The sequence below is a fragment of the Miniopterus natalensis genome, chromosome 7 (assembly GCF_054644295.1).
Source record: "Miniopterus natalensis isolate mMinNat1 chromosome 7, mMinNat1.hap1, whole genome shotgun sequence".
Taxonomy (NCBI): Eukaryota; Metazoa; Chordata; class Mammalia; order Chiroptera; family Miniopteridae; genus Miniopterus; species Miniopterus natalensis.
This window is the reverse complement of record NC_142087.1, coordinates 74,101,364-74,122,086: the sequence shown is the minus strand read 5'-3', so window position 1 is coordinate 74,122,086 and position 20,723 is coordinate 74,101,364. Positions and strand designations below refer to the sequence as shown.

General features: G+C 41.2%; 1 protein-coding gene across 1 annotated transcript in view; it reads right to left on the bottom strand.

Annotated features, from left to right (window-relative positions):
- CSE1L (chromosome segregation 1 like) overlaps positions 1-9,946 on the bottom strand; it is a 35,192-nt gene extending 25,246 nt beyond the window's left edge. Inside the window, exons 1-3 of the mRNA XM_016221696.2 lie at positions 9,845-9,946; positions 2,815-2,910; positions 56-198 (exon numbers count right to left, since the gene is read on the bottom strand). Coding sequence (XP_016077182.1) covers positions 56-198; positions 2,815-2,899 — 228 coding nt within the window. The 5' untranslated portion in view covers positions 2,900-2,910; positions 9,845-9,946. The remainder of the gene's footprint in view (positions 1-55; positions 199-2,814; positions 2,911-9,844) is intronic.
- Between the last annotated feature and the right edge of the window lie 10,777 nt (positions 9,947-20,723).

The window sequence follows — 20,723 nt, the reverse complement described above, 5'->3', positions numbered from 1 at the left end:
ATATAAATCTTATAAACATGCAGGGTATTAAACTATGTATTCACAAAATACTTACAATTCTCCAGTTTCTTTTAATATAGTTCTTGAATGTTACTGAGGCACACACTTTGATAACATTATCCTGGGACTTCTCCAGTAATGTTAAAAGCAACAGTGGGTAATTCTGATTTCCTTCTACAGATTCAAGAAACTTTTCAGCTATAAAAGAATTTCCATGTTAGATTTGTTATTATAACCAAGTCTGTCTACTTTATGTATACATGAACTATGTATTTCAGATTGAAGCATCAAAAAATGGAAAATATTAAGACACTTTCCCTTAGGAAACCTATCAAGGGTCTACTGGGCCTCACTTTCCTTATCTATTAAGTGGAATATATATTATGTTAAATTTACAAAATACCTCAGTTTTCAAATCACTTAACTCACCTGATTCTCACAAACCTATAATGTGGCCTCATCAGATGACCACCCCATCTGAAGGAGAATCTGCTTCTCAGAGATTAAGTGACCTTAGGGCAAAAGTTACACACCCTGTCTTGCTACAGAAGGGCTATTAGTATTAGTACAATTAGTAATGGTAGTAATATTTCCTTTACAGTAGTACTGTGACCAAGATTAAATGAGTTAATTCATGCTAATATATTAACTATATGGGTCTGGTGCTTTATTCACATATATTATTTCATTAAGTTGTCACTATTACCCAGAAAGGTAGGTAATATTATCCTCATTTTAAAGACAAGGCCACTGAGGGTAAGCAGTACTTATCAGCCAATACTAGACCAGTTTTCTTCTTGACATAAACATTTCTAATACCAGCAATAAATTTATACAAAGATTTAAACATATATTTACGCTGATATTACACGTAGAAATATTAAATCTCCTAGGTTTACTGATCACACAGTGAAAGTGTATAGATAGCACTCCTAATTTTTCCTCTTTTAAGCCTCGCCCATTCCAAGGATCCAATACCTATTGAAAAGGTCTGCTGTTAGCATCCATTATTTTCTACAATATGATTTAATACTTTTCTTCTTTCTGACTTGAGTCCCAAGAGCTTTAACTTCCATCCTCAAACCTTCCCTGCTTTGTGTCCACCATGTCTTTCTTGAAAGATGAGAAATGAACTGAAACATGTTTTTAAGTAGCAAACACACACACACACACACACGTCTATTGGGTTTTCACTGTTTCCTTAGTGGTCAGCATTTTGTACAGAACACACTATATCCATGATTTGGGGGAAAGCCCACACAGACTGCCAGGTCTCTTTCCTAAATTGTAATTAATATCCTGGAAGCAATTTTCTCATGAATTTAAGTCTATTCCTATCTGTGTTCATTTCCCTCAACTTGTCCTTAGAATATTCACACTGACATGTTTCTACACACTCAATGAGCCTCAAAACGTCTTCCAGTTCATCTATATCACTGTTACCACTCAATAATTCACGAGCATAGTATCTGTAAGCTGGGATCTGCTACACAGTGCCACCTTCAGATCATTTTATAAAGATGTTGAGTCAGTCCACTACCTATCCCTGAGAAATATGTTCACAGCTCTTCACAGAAATACATTTATTTCTATACTCTGTCCTGGATTCATAAAACAAAAGCACCTTCACCTTAAAAGACACAATTTTTAAAAATAATTTTTAATAGACAATGTTGGCTGAAACTTTCTTGGAAAGTCTAAGAAGATTAGAGTCATTAATTTCCATTTATCCAAGAACACATTACTTCTTTAAGCACTAATGGGAAGATCACAAATTTTCCCTCTTGGAAATCACAAAGGCTTTTCTAGAATAGGATGGATGCATTAACATGTTTACAATTCTATCTTTTATATATAACATGAATATGACACACACACGTGCATTCATTCGTGTCTTCATGGGGCTCTTCCAAAATCCTCTTCACGAGCATGCACATTAGTAAATTCTGAAGAAGCAGATTAATACCACTTCTGGTTAATATGGCTTACACCAAGCAAGGATCATCAACTCATTATTCACAGGACACAGATGGCCCCCCAAATTAGTTTGATTTGTATGTGTTTCAAAATTGTTTGAAGTTACTAGTTGCTATCATTTAAAAATGAGGACACTTCATATAAACAGCCTTATTTTTCAAGTAAAGCTGGAAATCCGATCTTGCAAAACTGGTTTGATTCCTCCAAAGATAGCTGGTTGCAAATAACATTTGCCTCTTAACCAAGGCATATAGCCACAGATTACCAGTCCCCACTTGGCCTGCTCCCTCATTTACCTTCACACCTGATTCCTGTGGGCACCTGAGTTTGCAATTCTAAGTTTATATTAAGTTTCTCACAGAAACTGGTCATATTCAGGAAGAAGAGATGAAGGAACCCTAGGTCTGTAAATGTATTAATTAAATCAAACCCAGCATGGAGATTAAGAGACAGTGCCTGATTGCCTGGTTTTATTCATTTAATCACTTTTTAGGCAATTAACTCTCATCTCTAAAACTGGCAGGTGTGGGGAATTTCAGAAAGGGGAAAGGAAAAAGCATTCTATACATATTAGTACTTTTTATACCAGAAGAGGACAAAGAAAAGCTGTTTTACTCAAAAAAACAGAACCCAAAAACCTCCACACCACCCTATGTTATAACAGTTGTAGACAGCCAACCACACACTTAATGACTAGAGAATGAAAAATAAACTATGTTTGCGAATCCAAGTGTAAACTTTTTTAAAAAGATGTATTTACAAACAGCAGTTTGCACCAAGGTTTCCCTCACCTGTCCTTTAAGAATAAATCAATCACAAACAATATTTATTCTCTACCTGGACGTCTGATGGCGGGGTCAGGATCAAGAGTTTTCTTTAAATACTCCGTTAGTGTTTGCAAATTTGCATCGCTGAGCTCCATTGCAATTAAATCTAAAAAGAGAAATGAGGCTTGGGTAATTGGTCACTGTTGAGAACAGTAATTTGCATAAAAAACCCTTTTATATTATCAGTTTTCTCCTCTCTGAAAGTCAACCATTTTGTTATGTGTGTGCATGGGCTATAAACCTGCCTCTTAGCTAAGATAAGTTGGGCTTTTCTGAAACAATGGTGAGATAATTTTGAGATAAAGGAGAAGAAATAACATATCATGATTTCAAAAAGTTAGGCACAGAAAGGCAAAGTTGAAGAATTGATCAAAAGTCACCATAAAGTTGACCTAATTTAAACGCTATGAAACAGAGCAAAGGATTAAAAAGACTCACTAGAAATGTTTTAAAAGTCCTGCCATAAGAAATTAAAAATTTAAGCAGTAAGGAAGGATCCCATAGAGTTCTGAGATTAAGGAAATTAGAATAAATTCCTTTGTGTACAACATTCCATCGTAAGTATTGACAACAAACTATTTCTGAGAATTTGTAACTGGGGAGATAATCTGGGGGTTCAGAAAATAACAACTGTGATTGAGATTAAAAAGTAACTTTCTACACCAAAAGCAAAGGTCACAAAAGCAAAAATAAACAAATAAAACTATACACTTCTGCTCAGCAACGGAATCCATTAAAATGAAAAGGCAACCGACCAAATGGAAGAAAGTTTTTGTGAATCATTTATCTGATAAGGGGTTAATATCCAAAAAAATATATAAAGAATTCATACAACTCAGGGGGAAAAATCCAATTTAAAAATGGGCAGAGGATCTGAATAGACATTTTTCCAAAGAAGACATATAGATGGCCAACAGGTACATGAAAAGGTACTCAACACTAATCATCAGGGAAATGCAAATCAAAAACATGAGCTATCCCCTAAAACCTATTAGAATGGCTACTGTCAAAAAGACAAGAAATAACAAATGTTGGCAAGGATGTGGAGAAAAGGGAACCCTTGTGTACTGTTGGTGGGAATGTAAATTGGGACAGCCCCACATAGCTTCTAGGGAACCTGGGGAAATGTAACCTTTTCAGGGCAACCATGTACCAAATAAATCTGGAGCTTCTATGACAAAGAAACAAATTAAGTTCATAATTTCTGTAAAATGTATTAAAGCTAAGTGGAAAAGAGATCAAGCACACCATACTCAAACTCTGTTAAAATTTACATATACCCAAATGTAAAGGGCATTAATGTCTACATGATGGATATGGGGATTTTTCTTCTCTTCATATTCGTCTAGATTTTTCTAATATCCTATACCTAACTATATGCATTACATTTACTATCAGAAAGTTATCAATCAAATTCAGGTACTCAAAGCAGCTTACAACTAGTTGGAAGACAAGACACAACTGAAATAACCAACTACAGACCTATCCCTTTCCTTTCAAGCAGCTAAACCTGGCCCGAACTGCCTGAGGCTATACATTTAGTCTGTATCTTAGTACGTAAATTTCTTTCACTAAAGAAATAATGTGTTTGATTAATGGGTGCTACCCAAAGCCCCACTAGGGATGTTGCATAATCCAAAGTAAAAATTCTGAATTCTGAAACACATTTGTCCCCTGGAGGAGAAGCACCAAATGAATCACACCAACAGCAATTTAACTGCTAGGAGGTTAAGAGAATCGCTGGGTATTCAGTGGTCCAAGATTTCCCAGAGGCTGTGAGTCTTGCTTGAACTGAGCTTAAAGGATATGCAGATTTGGAAGGGCAAAGTACAAGGACCCATCTCACACATGAAGTAGTGTGAGTAAAGTAACAGACACGGGAAGAGTACATGGCTCCTTCGGGGACTTGGCGGCTGAGATCAAGTTATGGTAGGTTCCTTAATACTTAGCTTAAGAGTTTCATGATTTAATGTACAATAGGAAGCCACTAAAGGTTTTTTAGAAATGGGTAAAAACTTAATGAAAGTGTAATAAAGGACCTTTGGGAAGGTGATGGTTTAAAAGGATAATGTGAAAAAGAATAGCCAGATGGGAATTAGGGAAAGGAAAAAGTCAGTGACTCTGAGATTTTGAATAAGACTTTCCTGAGAACAAAAAAGCCACAACCCTTCATCTCAAATTTTTTAAAAAGCTAGAAATGGGCTATAAGCTAATGCTGTGCTTGTGCAGAGTACTGCACACCCAGAAACCACACCTTCTAAGAACAATCTGTTTGAAAAACTATCTGTATTCTCCTTACTACAGCCCTTTCCCTTAATTAGAAAACATCTTTATCACAAGGGAAGCCAAAATTCTGACTGATTTAATAGATACCACCACCTACTTATTCACTTCCTTTGACCCAGGGCAAACCAGTTTACAAACATGAGTATCAAATCCCACTCAACCCCACACATAACTTATTAAGAGGCTAACCTTCCTGGTTTTTATGTCAAAAGTTTGGAAGATGCTACACATTATATTCCATTTTTGGAGATTCATTTTAAAGGTTTCAGAAGCTCTAACACTCCAACAGTAAGGTATCAGTTTAATATTGTTTAATCCAGAGTTCCCCCCATTACTTGGCCACTTTATTATGGAACAAATTTTGAAAAGCAGTGATTTAATAAATTCATTTTCCACTCTTTTTTCCTATATTGAAATGCTGACTCTGCAATCTTGAAAGTTTGCTGTTGCCAAGCAAAATCATTTACATCAACATATGAGCAAAAAAAACCAAACAAAAAAAAACCTCCTAGTCTTTCTCTGCCACATGCAAATTTAGTCTACCTTTTGAGATTTATGCAAGGCAGCATGTTAGAAACTGTGTGTGTGTGTATTAGGGGAATTACAGAGGTTAACTGGATCTATTTTGCTGAGTTTTTAAAGACACTCAATAAATCTGCATTTCACTTACTTCATTATGCTTCTGTAGCACTGTACATATCTCAACCAAAATCTTTCAGATCCCTCCTAACTATATGTATTAAAAATGCAAACTCCTTTACCATGGCAAACAGTCCCATGCAATCTGGCACCTGTCAACTTTATTTCCTAACTTCTCCTTGCCTTGCCTCGTACTACGTTCCAGCCACAAAAGTCTTCTTTCTTTCTTTTCCTTGAACCAGCCAAGATACTTCTTTGTGCTTGTAATACTGCTCTTCTTTCTAATGTGATATCGAGTATCATTCACCTGTCTGCCATCAACTCTTCAAAAAGGCCTTCCACACCTATTCTCCACTTTATCCCTGTTACACAGTTAACAGCATTAATCCTCATCTGAAATTATCTTTGACTTGTTATCTGTTATTTGTAAACTCATTAGGACAGAGACTTTATATGTCTTTGTCTCTACATGTTGAGGACCTTCAACATTGCCTGGCACATAGTAGACATTCAGTAAGAATTTGCTGCATGAACTAATGAATGAGTCAATGTCAGCCCGCTAAAACATAAATTCCCATTCTGAACTGGACACTATTCGAGGATCAGATATTAGCAGCCCCAACAGAATGTAGGAACTCAGTTACATCTGTCAGATAAACAAATGACCAACCTGACTGTCATCATTTCTGTTCATCCAAAAGAGCTTTCAAGAAAAAAGTGAATCTGAAACCTGTCTTGTATTACTGTTCACATATGGCAATATGTACATTTTTGTGTCAGGGCTTTGCACTTACTGCCCCATTTGCCTGACAGCTCTGTCACTGGAGAGCTGCATGGCTCACTGCCCACTCCCTTCAGGTCTCTTTTTAAATGTCCTCTCTTCAGAGATGCCTTCCTGGATTGCCTTCTCTAAAAAGAGCACCTACCCAGCCACTCTCCACTCCCTTAGTGTATTTTTCCAAGTAAATTTTATCAGGCATATTAATTTGCTTTCTTGTTTACTGTGCCTCTCCTTCCACTAGACTGTAAGCTCCATAACTAGGAATATGTTTTGTTCCTCGCAATCTCCCTAGAGCTTTACAACGATGGGCACCTACTACATATTGGCTGTACTATTTTCAAGAACTACATACCCTTGACTGACTTTTTCATCAAAAGCACATTTTTCACATGTATTCTGGTCAACTGTGACAAACAGGAAGAAGTGGAGACAACTGATTCTAAGACCACTTGATAGAATAATGACAAAATTGAGGTGCTAGAATAAAACTATTTTTAAGTTTTTAAAAAAAGCGTGTTGGGGGGAAAAAGTGTGTGTATGAAGGGGATGATGTTACATAAATATGAGTGCTACAATTTCTGAAAGTTAAAATATTACATAGACTCCAGAATTTTATTGTTGAATATTTGTAAACAAACCCTTTTTGTATCTTCTTAGTGATAACGTCTACAAAACCAAATTGTAAGCTTATCCCGGGTTTGGGAAAGCATAACACCAGGTAATTTTAGAGAACACTCCGCAGGTATTCACAGTATGTCGGCAAGATGAAGATCTAATTATCTCATTTGACACTTTAAAATATTAAATATATAAATGTAGAAAGTGTTATTGATTTTAAAATACTCAAACTAGAAATGGAAAATTCATCATTTTGTGTTTAAATAAGGGGTGATACTTTCTCCGCAAAACTTTCTTTGGAAATCCTTGCCAACACACACACACAGAAATAAAAAACGTGCCACAACAAATCAATTATGACAGATTTATCTAAAGTCTAAATTCTTCCTGTTGAATGGCTGTACCTAAGTCTAGCCTCTTCCCACAAGGCCCTCAATTATACATGAAGACTTTTGGAATGAAAGCTTTGCTTTCCATTGCCATCTCAGACATCTGTGACATAAGCTAATCCAAGATATGTGCCTTTTCTTTAGATATTTCTTCCACATTAGAGAACCATTCCTGAGGCCTTACACCTGGAGAAAGGGAAAGAGATCCAATGTATGAAAAATATCTGGCACACACACATCAAGAACATAACCCAACAGCTCTCCACCCTCTGCTTTCTAAACACAGAACCATACCTCTTAGAATGAAATCCAAACTCTTTCCGTTGCCTACAAAGCCCTATGTAGCAAGCAGGATTTTCCTCAAATATTCCACTATTCCAAGCTTGTTCTTGTCCTTGAGCTCTTGTACTTCTATTCCCTCACCTTTCCATGGCTGGCCTCAGCTCAAATGTCACCTCCTCAGAGAAGCCTTCTTCATCTTCACATCACCCTGTCACTTTTTGCTATCTGAAATTACCTAATTCATTTATCTGTATTGTTGTTTCTTCTCCCCACTAGAATATAAGCTACCCAAGAGAAGGAACCTTGTCCATTTTTGTTTTTTCACTGTATTCCCAGAGATTAACTCACTGCTCAATAAAGTTATTAAATAAAAAAGGGAACAAATTAATTCCAAAACTAGAGCAGTGTTCTCAAACCCATCTAATCCTGTATAGAAAACGGTTCCCTTTGTCCCAGCCCCTAACTAGCAGAAATCAAAAGTAATCATAAGGGGAGTGAGAATCCCTTCCACTGATGAAAAGAACCAAATTATGCAAAAACTGGAGACACAAAAAAGGGGGCCAAACAGTGTACAGATGATGTGCTGTAGAACTGTGCACCTGCAACCTGTATAATTTTGTTAACCAGTGTTACCCCAATAAATTCAGTAAGAAGGGGGAAAAAGGGCCAAAAATTCGAGTATGGAGGCCCAAGAAAGGAGAAAATGAGCCGTGGTGAGATCAGAGAGGAAAAAATCTGCTCCTGTGCCTCCAAGGAATAATAATATTTGTGCATCTGGCGGGTGGCAAGCACGGGCCACTTGGACACAGCAGTAAACAAGACAGGCAAAGGCAAGATCCCTGTTCTCAAAGTTTACATCTTAGCAGTTGAGAAAGACAAACAACTATTAAGAAATTACAAATGACGATCAATGCTATCAAGTAAATAAAACTAGGGCAAAGTGATGAAGAGTTGAGGACAAAGAGTGCTCAAAGAAGGCCTAACTAAGGTGAGTAAAATTTGAATGACAGGAAGCCAGCCTTGCAAAGATCTGATGTTGGTAATTTCCAAGCAAACGAAAGGCACGCCCAAACGCCTTATGGTGGGCATGAGCTTGGAACATTTTAAGAAAAAAGATAGATCAAGGTCAGTATGGCTACCGTGGCTAAGAGAAAAGATGGGTGGGGGAGACAGACAATGGTCACCTGAGGTAGGACTCTAAACCACGGTACTAACTCAGTAGATCCTCACAACCACTTTACCAGGTAGACTATGTTTTCAACCCCATTTTGCAGATAAGGAAATGGAGGCTCGGACAGATGAAGTGAATAGCCTTAGGTGAGGCTCCTAGGGAGAGGCTTAATCTGGAACGAACCCAGGCGTTCTAATTCCAAACCCCATGCTCCGAACTACCGACCCATATAGCGTTTCCCTCAAGAGGGGAACCTCGTATTACTAGGCAGGTGCGTAGACTAGAATTTAATCCTCACAAACAACTCAGCAAAGTGAGAGCGCGATGCCCATTTTTCAGCTGGAAAGCCTGAAGCACACGGAGGTTACGCTCCCACTCTTCCTTAAGAACATGAGTCCAGGGAAAGGGCGGTCGGGCGGCGGCCCGCATCCTCCGCCCAGCAGCGAGAGAGGCCTCATCGCGGCACTAGGCTCACGTTGCGGGTGGCCGGGAGCCCCGAGAATGGACGCGCGGCCATGACCAATGAGAGACGGCCTTCCCGAGCACAGTAGCGGCAGCGCAGCCAATCAGAAAAGCATTGAAGGGGAAGGGGCGGGAGCCCGGGCGCGTAGGGCCGCGCCGCGGCTGCCCTCGCGCCGCCACAGGCCGGGGGTGCTTAGGCCTGAAACCCGAGACTCGTGAAATGAGGCGAGGCCGGTGGACGAAGGCAGACTTTGCCCGAGGTCTCTATCCGACACACGAGCCCACATTCCGCTCTCGCCCAGAGGCGCGGTCCTTGCTCCCCAGCGCTCCGGAATGCGGGGAGCGCCTCAACCCCCCCCACAACGGGGATCCTAGAGGCCACCCTGTCAGGCCATGCACGCCCCGGCCTTACCTCGTGGGAATACGGGAACCGAGAAGAAAACCTTGGCCGCGGACTGTAGCCGCCACTACCTACTCCTGCCGCCGCTCCACCTCACATTCAAACCCCGGCAAAATGGCGCGGCGGCGAGACTCAGGGCTGGGCGCATGCGTCAACAGGGCAGAGGCAGGGGCGGGGCCAAGAGCACTGGGCCCCACCCAAATTCGAACGACCAATCTCTGGTTTGCATGACCCGGCTCAGTGTTTGCGCTGACGTCACAAGCGACAATGCCCTATGGTTCAGGCAGTTCTAAGGGGCATCGCAATCCCCATTTTCCTGAAATAAGCACAGATTCAGTGAGTGGCTGCTGGGTTGTGACCTATTCGGATGTAAAGTCTTGATGTCAGTAAGTCTCAGGCAGAAGAGAACTTCCTGCCCCTATGTAGCTTCTGTTTTAGAGAAAGGGGACAAACAAGATAATTTCAGATCTCTGTAAGTGCTATGAGGAGAAAATTAAAACCAGGATGATAATGGCAGGCAGTGACTTGGAAGGTAAATAGGATAGTCAGAAAAGGCCTCTGAACAAGTGAAAATTGACCCGTTTCAGCAAGGAGACAGTTGCGTGCAGATCAGCCTGGAATGCATTTCAGGAGGAGGGGATGTCAATAGCAAAGGCTCTGAGTCAGGAATGAGTTAGACTGGGACTTCATGAAGTGGAGCGTATCAGGACAGGAGATGAAATTAGGCCAGCCCAGGCCAGATGATGTAGGCCTTATAAGCCAGTGTTTGAACTATGTCTTAAGTTCATGACCACCAAATTTCTATTTTTAAAAGGCCCATAAGTTGCTGCTTGGAGAATGCACTGTATGAGGGGGAAGAGCTTGAAGCAGGGAAACCAGTAAGAAGGCTGTTGGAGGCATCCAGGAAGATGTTATGGCCTGGACTAGGGTGCGTAGCATGAATATTGAGAGAAGTAGACAGCTTCAGGATATATTTTAGAGGTAGAGCCCTTAAGATCTTATGATACATTGAGTAGGAAAGAGAGGAACCAGTGGAGACTTACGGAAATCCCAGACTTCAGTTTTGGACTCCTCCTCCCTCAACAGGCCCAGCTGTCTCCGCTCAGAGCCCATCTCTTGGAATTGCTAATTTGCTACTCATGGGGCTGAAAGTCACACTACTTGGTCATCTTTTGAGGAAATATAAGAACACAAAATTACATAGAAACAGGACTGCAGAGTTCTCAGCACATAATGAATGACTGTCCAAACCTCTGCACTAAAAGATGATGAAACTCCAACACTGCTTCTAGCAGCATAAGGCCATTTCCCTAGGACAAATGAAGCACAGGGAGCCCAATGCTGCCAGGAGAATTTACTGTTTTTCTAGCCAATACCCGAGGATAGGCTTCCAGCCTCTCTTTCTTAGAGCATTTGCTAAAATGGGCTTACAACTGTAAACTTCTCCTCTGTCCCTTTGAGAATATGTATTTTCTATAGTTCAGGAGTGTCCTTCCTAAGGACCTGAAAGCCATTCCTTTGAAGTCTAATAATCAGGAAGGTAGATGCCCTGGAAGCCCAACTTAGGTAAATGCCAGCTAGCAGACACGCAGCTGGCCTAATCATTTTTATGTTGATCAGCCCTTTGTAACTTCACTTGAGCCTCTGCTTGCTACCCTACACCCTCATTCTCCCTTTAAAATGCCCACTCAGCTCTACACAAGTCAGAATGGAGCTCAGCTTTCTCCCCTACTGTCAGTAGTTACTGAAGAAAATCTGTTTTCACCACTTTAACAATCTCCAGTTGTGCTTATCTTTGACCACACTCTGTCACATGTAAAAGCAATTCCTATGGATAAAATGTCAAAAGTTGTTCTGCTTCAGTGAAAAGGTTATGGACATAAGTTTTTGGTAAAAGTACTCACCATTTCATCATAGCCACAGACCCTACAAGATCTGACCCCTGTCAACCTGTCTGACCTCATCATCTCCCCTCTCCACCCTTGCTCAGCTCAGCCACCCCTCCTTCCTTTCTGTTCTTCTAAGCTCAAAGCTTATTTCCACCTCAGAGCATTCATACTTGCTCTTCCCTCTGCCTGGAATGCTCTTCTTCTAGATTCTTCTAGATTCCTGAATGACTAGCTCCCTCTGTACAGTCAGATTCTAGCTCCAATGTCACTTCCTCAAAGAGGCCTTCCTCTGTGTCTGAAATTGTCCAACCTCCACCATCAAATAACATGACATTTAGGGCTGCCGGATTTAGAAAATGAAATAAAGAACACCCAGTTCAATGGGAATTTCAGAAAAGCAATGCATAATTTTTTAGTATAAATGTTACATGGGACATACTTATACTGAAAAACCATACATGGTTTATCTAAAATTCACAATGAATGAGCTGTCCTGCATTTTATCTGGCCGCCCTAGCTCCATTATATCATTCTGCTTTCTTTTTATTATTATTGATTTGAGAGAGAGAGAGAGAGAAACATTGGTTTTTGTTCCACTTACTCATGCATTCATTGTTTGATTCTTGTATGTGCCCTTATCAGAGATCAACCCCACAACCTCGGCATATCAGGACAATGCTTTAACCAACTGAGCTACCTGGCCAGGCCTCATTCTTTTTTCTTCATAACATTTATCACTTCTACAATTAATTGTCTCTTTATTGTTTTTCTTCCACACCTGACTAAGGACTCTATTAGAACTAAGGATTTTATCTTATTTACAGCTATACCCCAGCATCTAGCATACAGTAGCTGCTCAATAAATATTTGTTGAATGAAATGCCCTATATAAATAGGCAAAGTCTGTTGAGAAAGGTATAAGTTATTAGAATATTGGTGATAAAGATGTATTTTTACCATTGCGGAAATAGTATAAGTAATCACCTTAATTGTACTAATTTGCTCTCCTGGACATTTTCCTCTTGTCCTGGTGAGAATGACCCTGATGACTTAACAGTTCCATCTCTGAGAGCTAATGGGAAGGAGGTTGCCTGTATCCTGCATCAGTCAGCCAGCTCTGCCAGTTTCTGCAAGAAGCCCTCGAGCTGTGTCAAGATTATCATTCCTGGACATAGCTTAAGGGGCTCTCTCTCAGCTCCTCCTTTTCAAGAAGAGTGAGTCATGATCTTTTTGCTGGTGGAGGGTCTTGCCTTCAGTTTGTAAAAAATGCATCTGTGAAAACCAATATAGTGAAGAGCAGTGAAACAAGGTATGTCTGTATTTGTGCCATTTTCTTTCTTTCCAAAGCCCGATAAAATCCATCTGTCTAGCGCTGACTTTCTGAAGAAAGACGCACTGTCTATGATGTGTTCCACAAGGAAGATAATTTTTTTTAAATTATGAATTTATATTTTAATGAGAAATGTTTTCTTTTTTAAAAAAACATTTTTATTGATTTCAGAGACAGGAAGGGAGAAAGAGAGAGATAGAAACATCAATGATGAGAGAGTCATTGATTGGCTGTCTCCTGCACGACCCCGACTGGGGATCAAGCCCCCAACCTGGGCATGTGCCCTGACCGGGAATCAAATGGCAATCTCCTGGATCACAGGTCAATGCTCAACAGATGAGCCACGCCGGCCAGGTGAGGAAGATCATTTTACCTTTTATTTGGATTCAAAGGGCATGTACACATCTGGCTGTGTTTGGAAAGAACAAGTCTCTTCTTTATTTAATCTCACTTTGAAAGCCCACTGGGATACAGAAGAGTATTAACAGATGAAATTGAGAGGTGTCAGGTTGTTTCTTACCTTTTTTAAAATGGCCATTTTTTTTTCTTTTTAAACATTCGTGCACATGGCAAATAATTCACACAATAAAAAAAACAACAACAGCATTTGGCCTTTCACTAATCAGGACATCAGCTGTAGGTGATATAGTGGGTATTTCTGTCCTCTATGTCCTTATTTATTAAAATATTCTTTATCTGATGTCCTCTGAGAGGCATGTGAGCCTCCCATCGGGACTCTGGCTTTGTCATTTTTTTTAATTAAAAAAAATTTTTTTTTAATTTGAGAGGGAAAGAGGGAAACATCTATTATTTGTTCCACTTATTCATTCCATTCATTGGTTGCTTCTTGTATGTGCCCTGACCAGGGATCAAACCTGCAACCTTGCGGTATGGAGACAACACTCTAACCAACTGAACGACCTGGCCAGGGCAGGTTTCTATTTTGAAGTTACTAGGTATTTAAAGATTCATGCCATTTCTTTTTTCTCTTTTTTCTTTTTTGTTAATCCTCACTCGAGGATATTTTTTCCCATTGATTTTTAGAGAGAGTAGGAGGGAGGGAAGCTAGCCTGCTCTTGACCAAGTATCCCAGTAGCATTTACAAATGTCTTGGTTATACATTATGTCATGGACTAATACATGTTTTACCTACTGAAAACATGTCTAACTCTTTGAAAGAGTACACAGGTGAGCCTAGTGTGTGGAATGCAAGTATCTTCTGTGAAATATTACAACATAAAACATTACTTGGGGGGTATATTGGAACATTCATTACATAGTTGGTAGAAATTTTCTTTAGTAATTATAGTCTGGGCTAAAAACAGTTTGCCATAATTCCTAAAATTATATTTTAATAGTTCACAGGAGATGCCAGCATTCCACACACTGGGCTGTGCTGTGTATTCTTCAAATGGGTGAAAAATATTCTCAGTGTGTGAGGCATGTATGAAACTAAGAAGTGAAATATAGCCAATATAATCAACGCTAGTGGCAAACTCTGTTTCGAACAGTCTGCTTTAACTGTTTTGATAAGCTGAGCATTGTGTAAAACTTATAGTTAAGTGTTCAACACATTTAAAATTAATTTGTACCAAGCGGGATTTAGGGAAATTCTTTTACACTAAGAGTATAACTACAAAATGATAGTCCAGCCCTAGCCGGTTTGCCTCAGTGGTTACAGCATTGGTCCACAGACTGCAGGTTCTCGGGTTCGATCCCAGACAAGGGCATGTACCTCAGTTGCAGTCTCTCTCACATCAGTGTTTCTCTCTCTCTCTCCCCCTTCCACACTCTCTGAAAAGCAATGGAAAACATATCTTTGGTGAGGATTAAAAAAAAAAAAAAAGTCCAATTAGCCATGTAATGAATGTTCCTACATGCTTCCCCAGTAAACACATTATATTATAATATTTCACAGAAGATACCAGCACTCCACACACTAGAATCAGCTGTGTATTTCTTCAAAAAGTGAAACATTATCCCAATAGGTAATGTGTGTACAAGGTTATGACGTAACGCATAATCAATATATTTTTATTCGGTACTAACAAACCCTGGGTAGAACAGTGTAGTTTTAAGGTTTCAGTGAGCTATGCCTTGTGTAAATCGTGTAGTGAACTATTGAACAGCCTTACAATTAATTCAAACCAAGTGGGATTTTGGCAACTGTTTTCAGCATAGACTATAATTAATAAATGAAGCTTCTACCCACCATGTAATAAATGTTCCATCATGCTCCCCCTATTAATGTCATTATATTATAAAATTTTACAGAAGATGACAGTCCTATATGGGGCTGATTTTGTAACTGCTTATGGTTGGACCTGTGGCACGAGAGTGCTGGTTCCGTGCAGAGATGTGATATTTGGACTGTATTCCCAGGAGAGGCTTCAGGGGAGAGAGATGGGCGAGTGCTGGGCTCTGTGACTGCACTGTGGGGGGGTCATTCCAAGCTTCCTGTGAGTTCCACCAGGCAGCCAAGGGAAGGAGAGGTAGAGCCTGTCTCCCACTCCTGCAGGCTGCAAACACCACCCCGAACTGGAGACTGTTTGGTTCAGCTTTGTGAAATCCCTGATACCAACCCCGCCCCCGTGGGTGCAGTTCTATGGAGGACAAGACAGTGATTCAGAGCAGGGCATTCCAAGTGTGAGACCCTCAGAGGCTATTGTCTGGGAACAAGAGGAAGTGCTTAGCCCTCTGGGGTGAGCTGGCCCTGAAACATCCTCAAAGGAGACTTTTAATCAATCCCCCTTAGCCCAGGGCAGCTGCAACTGCTCATGCAGAGAAGACTGCAGGCTGTAGCCAACCTGAACCTGCAGCAAGTCCCCTTAGAAGGAACTGGAGTTGGAGTTTCTGGTAGAACCTGAGGAGTCTGGCTTTGAAGCAGAGACTGATTTCCCCTCACTGAGTGCCTGGCTGCCTAATCTCTAAGCAGGGGCTCACTAGCCTGAGCTAGGCCAGCCTAAAGACTCTCTTGGGAAGGTACTGGAGGAGAACCAGGCAACCTCAGGCACTGTTGGCAGGGGTACCGATTGGTGCAGCCACTGTGGAAAGCAGTATGGAGTTACTTCAAAAATTTAAAAATGGAGGAGGCCATGATGGCGACAGAATACGTGAAAGAAACACGCACCTAACAGGAGTAGCATATCCAAGGATTGAGGAAATGTAGCTACACAGAGACTGGTAAGAAGGGCAGAGACGCAGAAAGGGCTGGTCCCTGCACCCAGGGGCAGCGACTATGAAGCTGGAGAAATATTGCAGCTGCAAAAGCCCCTCCCAAAGGAAAGTGGGGGGTGTCAATTCCACACCAGGACCCCCAACCCAGAACACCAGGACCTGAAGAAGAGCCTGCAAAGCATTTGGCAGCAAAAACAAGCAGGGACTTTGTCCACTGTTGAGAGGAGGGAGTTGGCTTGAATCCCCCGTGATCTCCTAAAGGTTCTAATACACAGGGACTCGCCCTTGGGCACTCACTCAGGGCTCTGGGAGAGGGAAGGAGACTCAGGGCATACAGAAGCCAGAAAGAGAAGGTCTGGGTGGTATACTTCTGGCGATCTGGAAGATAGGATTTTGAGGTCCCAGTTCTGAGCCAAAATCCCATACCACCCTCAGGTGCCATCTCCCAGGATCTAGCACTTCTATTCTTACAGCACCAGCTGGAGAAAGTGCACTAACCTTGTCATCCTAATACTGGTGACACCACCCTGCCAAGCTCAAGTACAGCATAAAGGACTGTTGGCTCTACCAGACAGGGACCTGAGGTGTGCTTTATTTCTGGAGAAACTATAGACAGACCCTTAGATGAACATTGAACTGAGTGGCTTTGGAAAAAGCCAATCTTTCTCCTCACCCAGGTTAAGCAGGTGCTCTGGCCAGGGCCTTGGGCAGAAGGCAGCTGCAGAGGTAGGGGGAAGTGTGCACTTGCAAGCCTCCCTTTAGGATCTCTGGTGAGGAGCCACTGAGCTAGAAGGTGAGTGGCTAGCTCCCCTCTTGAGGGCCAAGGGCCTGCACCACCCTCAACAAAGGGTTGCCTGGATTTTCATTCCCAAAATATGCTGGACAGCCTTCCAAGTGCAGTCCTACAGGGAGAAGGAAGTGCAACTCAGAGCTGGGGCATTTGGAGTGACCCCCTCTCAGGCCTCTATCAGAGCCTCTGGCAGTGAGCTGCAGAGGTAAAAGGGGGTGACCAGCTCTCTCCCCTCCCAAGGGCAGTACCACCCCAAGTGGAGTGGGCAGCCTTTATCAATTCCTCTAAGCCCCACCAGCACCTTCCTGCAGATGCAGCCTCACAGGGGAAAGGGGACACAACTCAGAACTGGGACATCTGTTGTCGCGCCCTCAGTGCCTCCCTTCAAGGTCTTTGGTGGGGTACCACTGAGCTAGAAGATGAGCAGCTACCTCCCCTCTCAAGGGCAAAAGTTGATCCCACCCACTAACAGGACAACAACAATCAGCTCCCAATTACAACAGGAGAGCTTACGTAACCCACACAAGGGACATTCCTAGAGCATCCATTTCAGGAGATCAAGGAGACTGCACCACTGTGTTCCACAGGACACTACATAAGGTCACCCCATGACGACTGGGAGTCACAGTAGTTCTATCTAATGCATAGAAACACACACAAAGAGGCAGCTACAGTGGGGCAACAAAGAACCCCCAAGGGAAAGAAAAAGGAAAATCTCCAGAACAAGAACTAAGTGAAATGGAGGCAAGCTATTTATCAGACACATCGAGTTCAAAACAGTGGTTATAAGGATGCTTGAACAACTTAATGGGAACTACATCAACATGAAAAAGGACATAGAAACTATGAATAAAAACCCGTCAGAAATGAAGACTACAATATCTGACATCAAGAATACACAGGAATGCCCAGCCATTGAGTATCGACCTAGGATCCAGGAGACTGAGGTTCAATTCCTGGTCAGAGCATGTGCCCTGGTTGCAGACTCAATGCCCAGGAGGGGGCATGCAGGAGGCAGATGATCATTGACTCTCATTCTTGATGTTTCTATCTCTCTCTCCCTCTCTCTTTCTCTCTCTGAAATCAATAAAGTATATTTTTTTTAAAAAAAGAATATACAGGGAGGAATTAAAATAGGCCGGACAAAGTGGATGTTTGAATCAGCAATTTGGAAGACAAGGTAGAAAAAACCACCCACTCAGAACAACAAATGAAAAAGAATGAAAAAGAATGAGGATAATTTAAGGGAACTCTGGGACAACATGAAACACAAAAACATCTACATCATAGGGGTTAAAGAAGAAGAATGTGAGCAAGGGCTAGAAAACCTATTTGAACAAATAATCACAAAAAACTTCCTTAACCTCATGAAAGAAAACCTTACACAAGTTCAGGAAGCACAAGTTCATGATGAATCCACAGAGATCCACAGAAAGACACATCATAATTAAAATGGCCAAGGCTAACGACAAAGAGAGAATGAAAAATGGAGCAAGAGAAAGACAGTTAGATACCTACAAGGGAGCCTGGGTTGCGGGCTCGATCCCCAGTCGGGAGTGTGCAGGAGGCAGCCAATCAATGATTCCCGGTCAGGGCACATGCCCAGTTGCGGGCTGCAGCAGATCAATGACTCTCTCATCATTGATGTTTCTATCTCTCTATCCCTCTCCTTTCCTCTCTATGAAATCAATAAAGATATATTTAAAAAACACACAAACAATAATAACCTTAAGTTTAAATGGATTAAATGCTCCAACAAAAAGACATAGATCATTTGAATGGATGAGAAAACACACAGATCTATATGCTGCCTGCAAGAGATACACCTCAAGACAAAAGATTCACAGAGATTGAAGGTGAAGGGGTAAAAAAATATATATTCCTTGCAAAAGGAAATGAAAAAAAGAGCTGGGGTAGTAATACTTATATCTGACAAAATGGACTTCAAAACAAAGGCCATAACAAGAGACAAAGGTCACTACATAATAATAAAGGGATTGACCCAACAAGAGGATATAACCATTATAAAACTACATGAACCCACTATAGGAATGTGTGTGTGTGTGTGTGTGTGTGTGTGTGTGTGTGTGTGTATAAAACTCTTGGTGGACTTTAAGGTACAGATCAACAGCAATACAGTCATAGTAGGGGACTTGAACACCCCACTATTATCAATGGATAGATCTTCCAGACAAAAAATCAATAAGGAAACAGATTTTAAATGACATATTAGACCAGATGGATTTAATTGACATTTATAGAACATTTCATCCCTATGCAGCAAAATATACATTCTTCTCAAGTGCACATGGAACATTCTCAAAGATAGACAGCATGTTAGTACAAAACCCATGTCTACATTTTCAAAAGGACTGAAATCTGATCAAGCATCATCTTGTGTCACAATGGCATGAAACTAGAAATCAACCACTATCAAAAAACTCAAAACATTCAAACACGTGAGGCTAAATAGCATGTTATTAATCAATGAATGGGTTACCAATGAGATCAAGGGAGAAATCAAAAACTTACTGGAAACAAAAATGAACACAGAGCAAACCCAAATCTATGGGACTCAGCAAAAGCTGTCCTTGGAGGGAAGTTCATAGCATTAAAGGCCTACATCAAGAAACAAGAAAAATTTCTAATAAACTATCTAACCCTACAACCTCAAGAATTAAAACGAGAACAAAAAAAGCCCAGAGTAATTAGAAGAAAGGAAACATAAAGATCAGAGTGAAAATAAATGACATAAAAGCTAACCCCCCCAAAAATATCAAAGAAAGCAAGCACTTTCTTTTCTCTTCTTTTCTCTTCTCTTCTCCTCTCCTCTCCCCTCCCCTCCCCTCCCCTCCCCTCCCCTCCCCTCCCCTCCCCTCCCCTCCCCTCCCCTCTCCCCTCCCCTCCCCTCCCCTCCCCTCCCCTCCCCTCCCCTCCCCTCCCCTCCCCTCCCCTCTCCCCTCCCCTCCCCTCCCCTCTTCTCTCTTTTTTCCTTTTCCCTTTTCTTTTCTTTTCACATACTTTTATTGATTTCAGAGAGGAAGGGGAGGAAGAGAGAGACAGAATCATCAATGATCAGAGAGTCATTGATCAGCTGCCTCCTGCATGCCCACTGCTGGGGATTGAGCCCACAACCTGGTGCATGTGCAGGAATTGAACCTTGATCTCCTGGATCATAGGTCAATGCTCAACAGCTGAGCCATTCCGGCTGGGCTCTTTTTCTTTATTTAAAATTTATCTTTATTGTTGAAAGTATTACAGATGTCCTCCTTTCTTTCCATTTTCTCCATTGTTTTCCTTACACTAGATGTATCCGCAAACATATCACCATGAGATATGTCTAATATTTTGCTGCCTACATTTTCTTCTAGAATTTTTATGGTTTTACAACTTACATTTAAGTCTTTTATACATTTTGAGTTTATTCTTGTGTATGGTGTAAGTTGGTGGTCTAGTTTCAGTTTTCTGCATGTACCTGTCAAATTTTCCCAGCACCATATATGGAAGAGACTGTCTTTACTCCATTGTATGTTCTTGTCTCCTTTGTCAAATATTTGTTGAGCATATGGCTTGGGTAGATTTCTGGGTTCTCTGTTCTGTTCCACTGATCCGTATGCCTGTTCTTGTGCCAGTCCCAGGCTGTTTTGATTACAGAGGTTTTGTAGCATAGCTTGATATCTGGTATTGTGATTCCCCCCAGCTTTG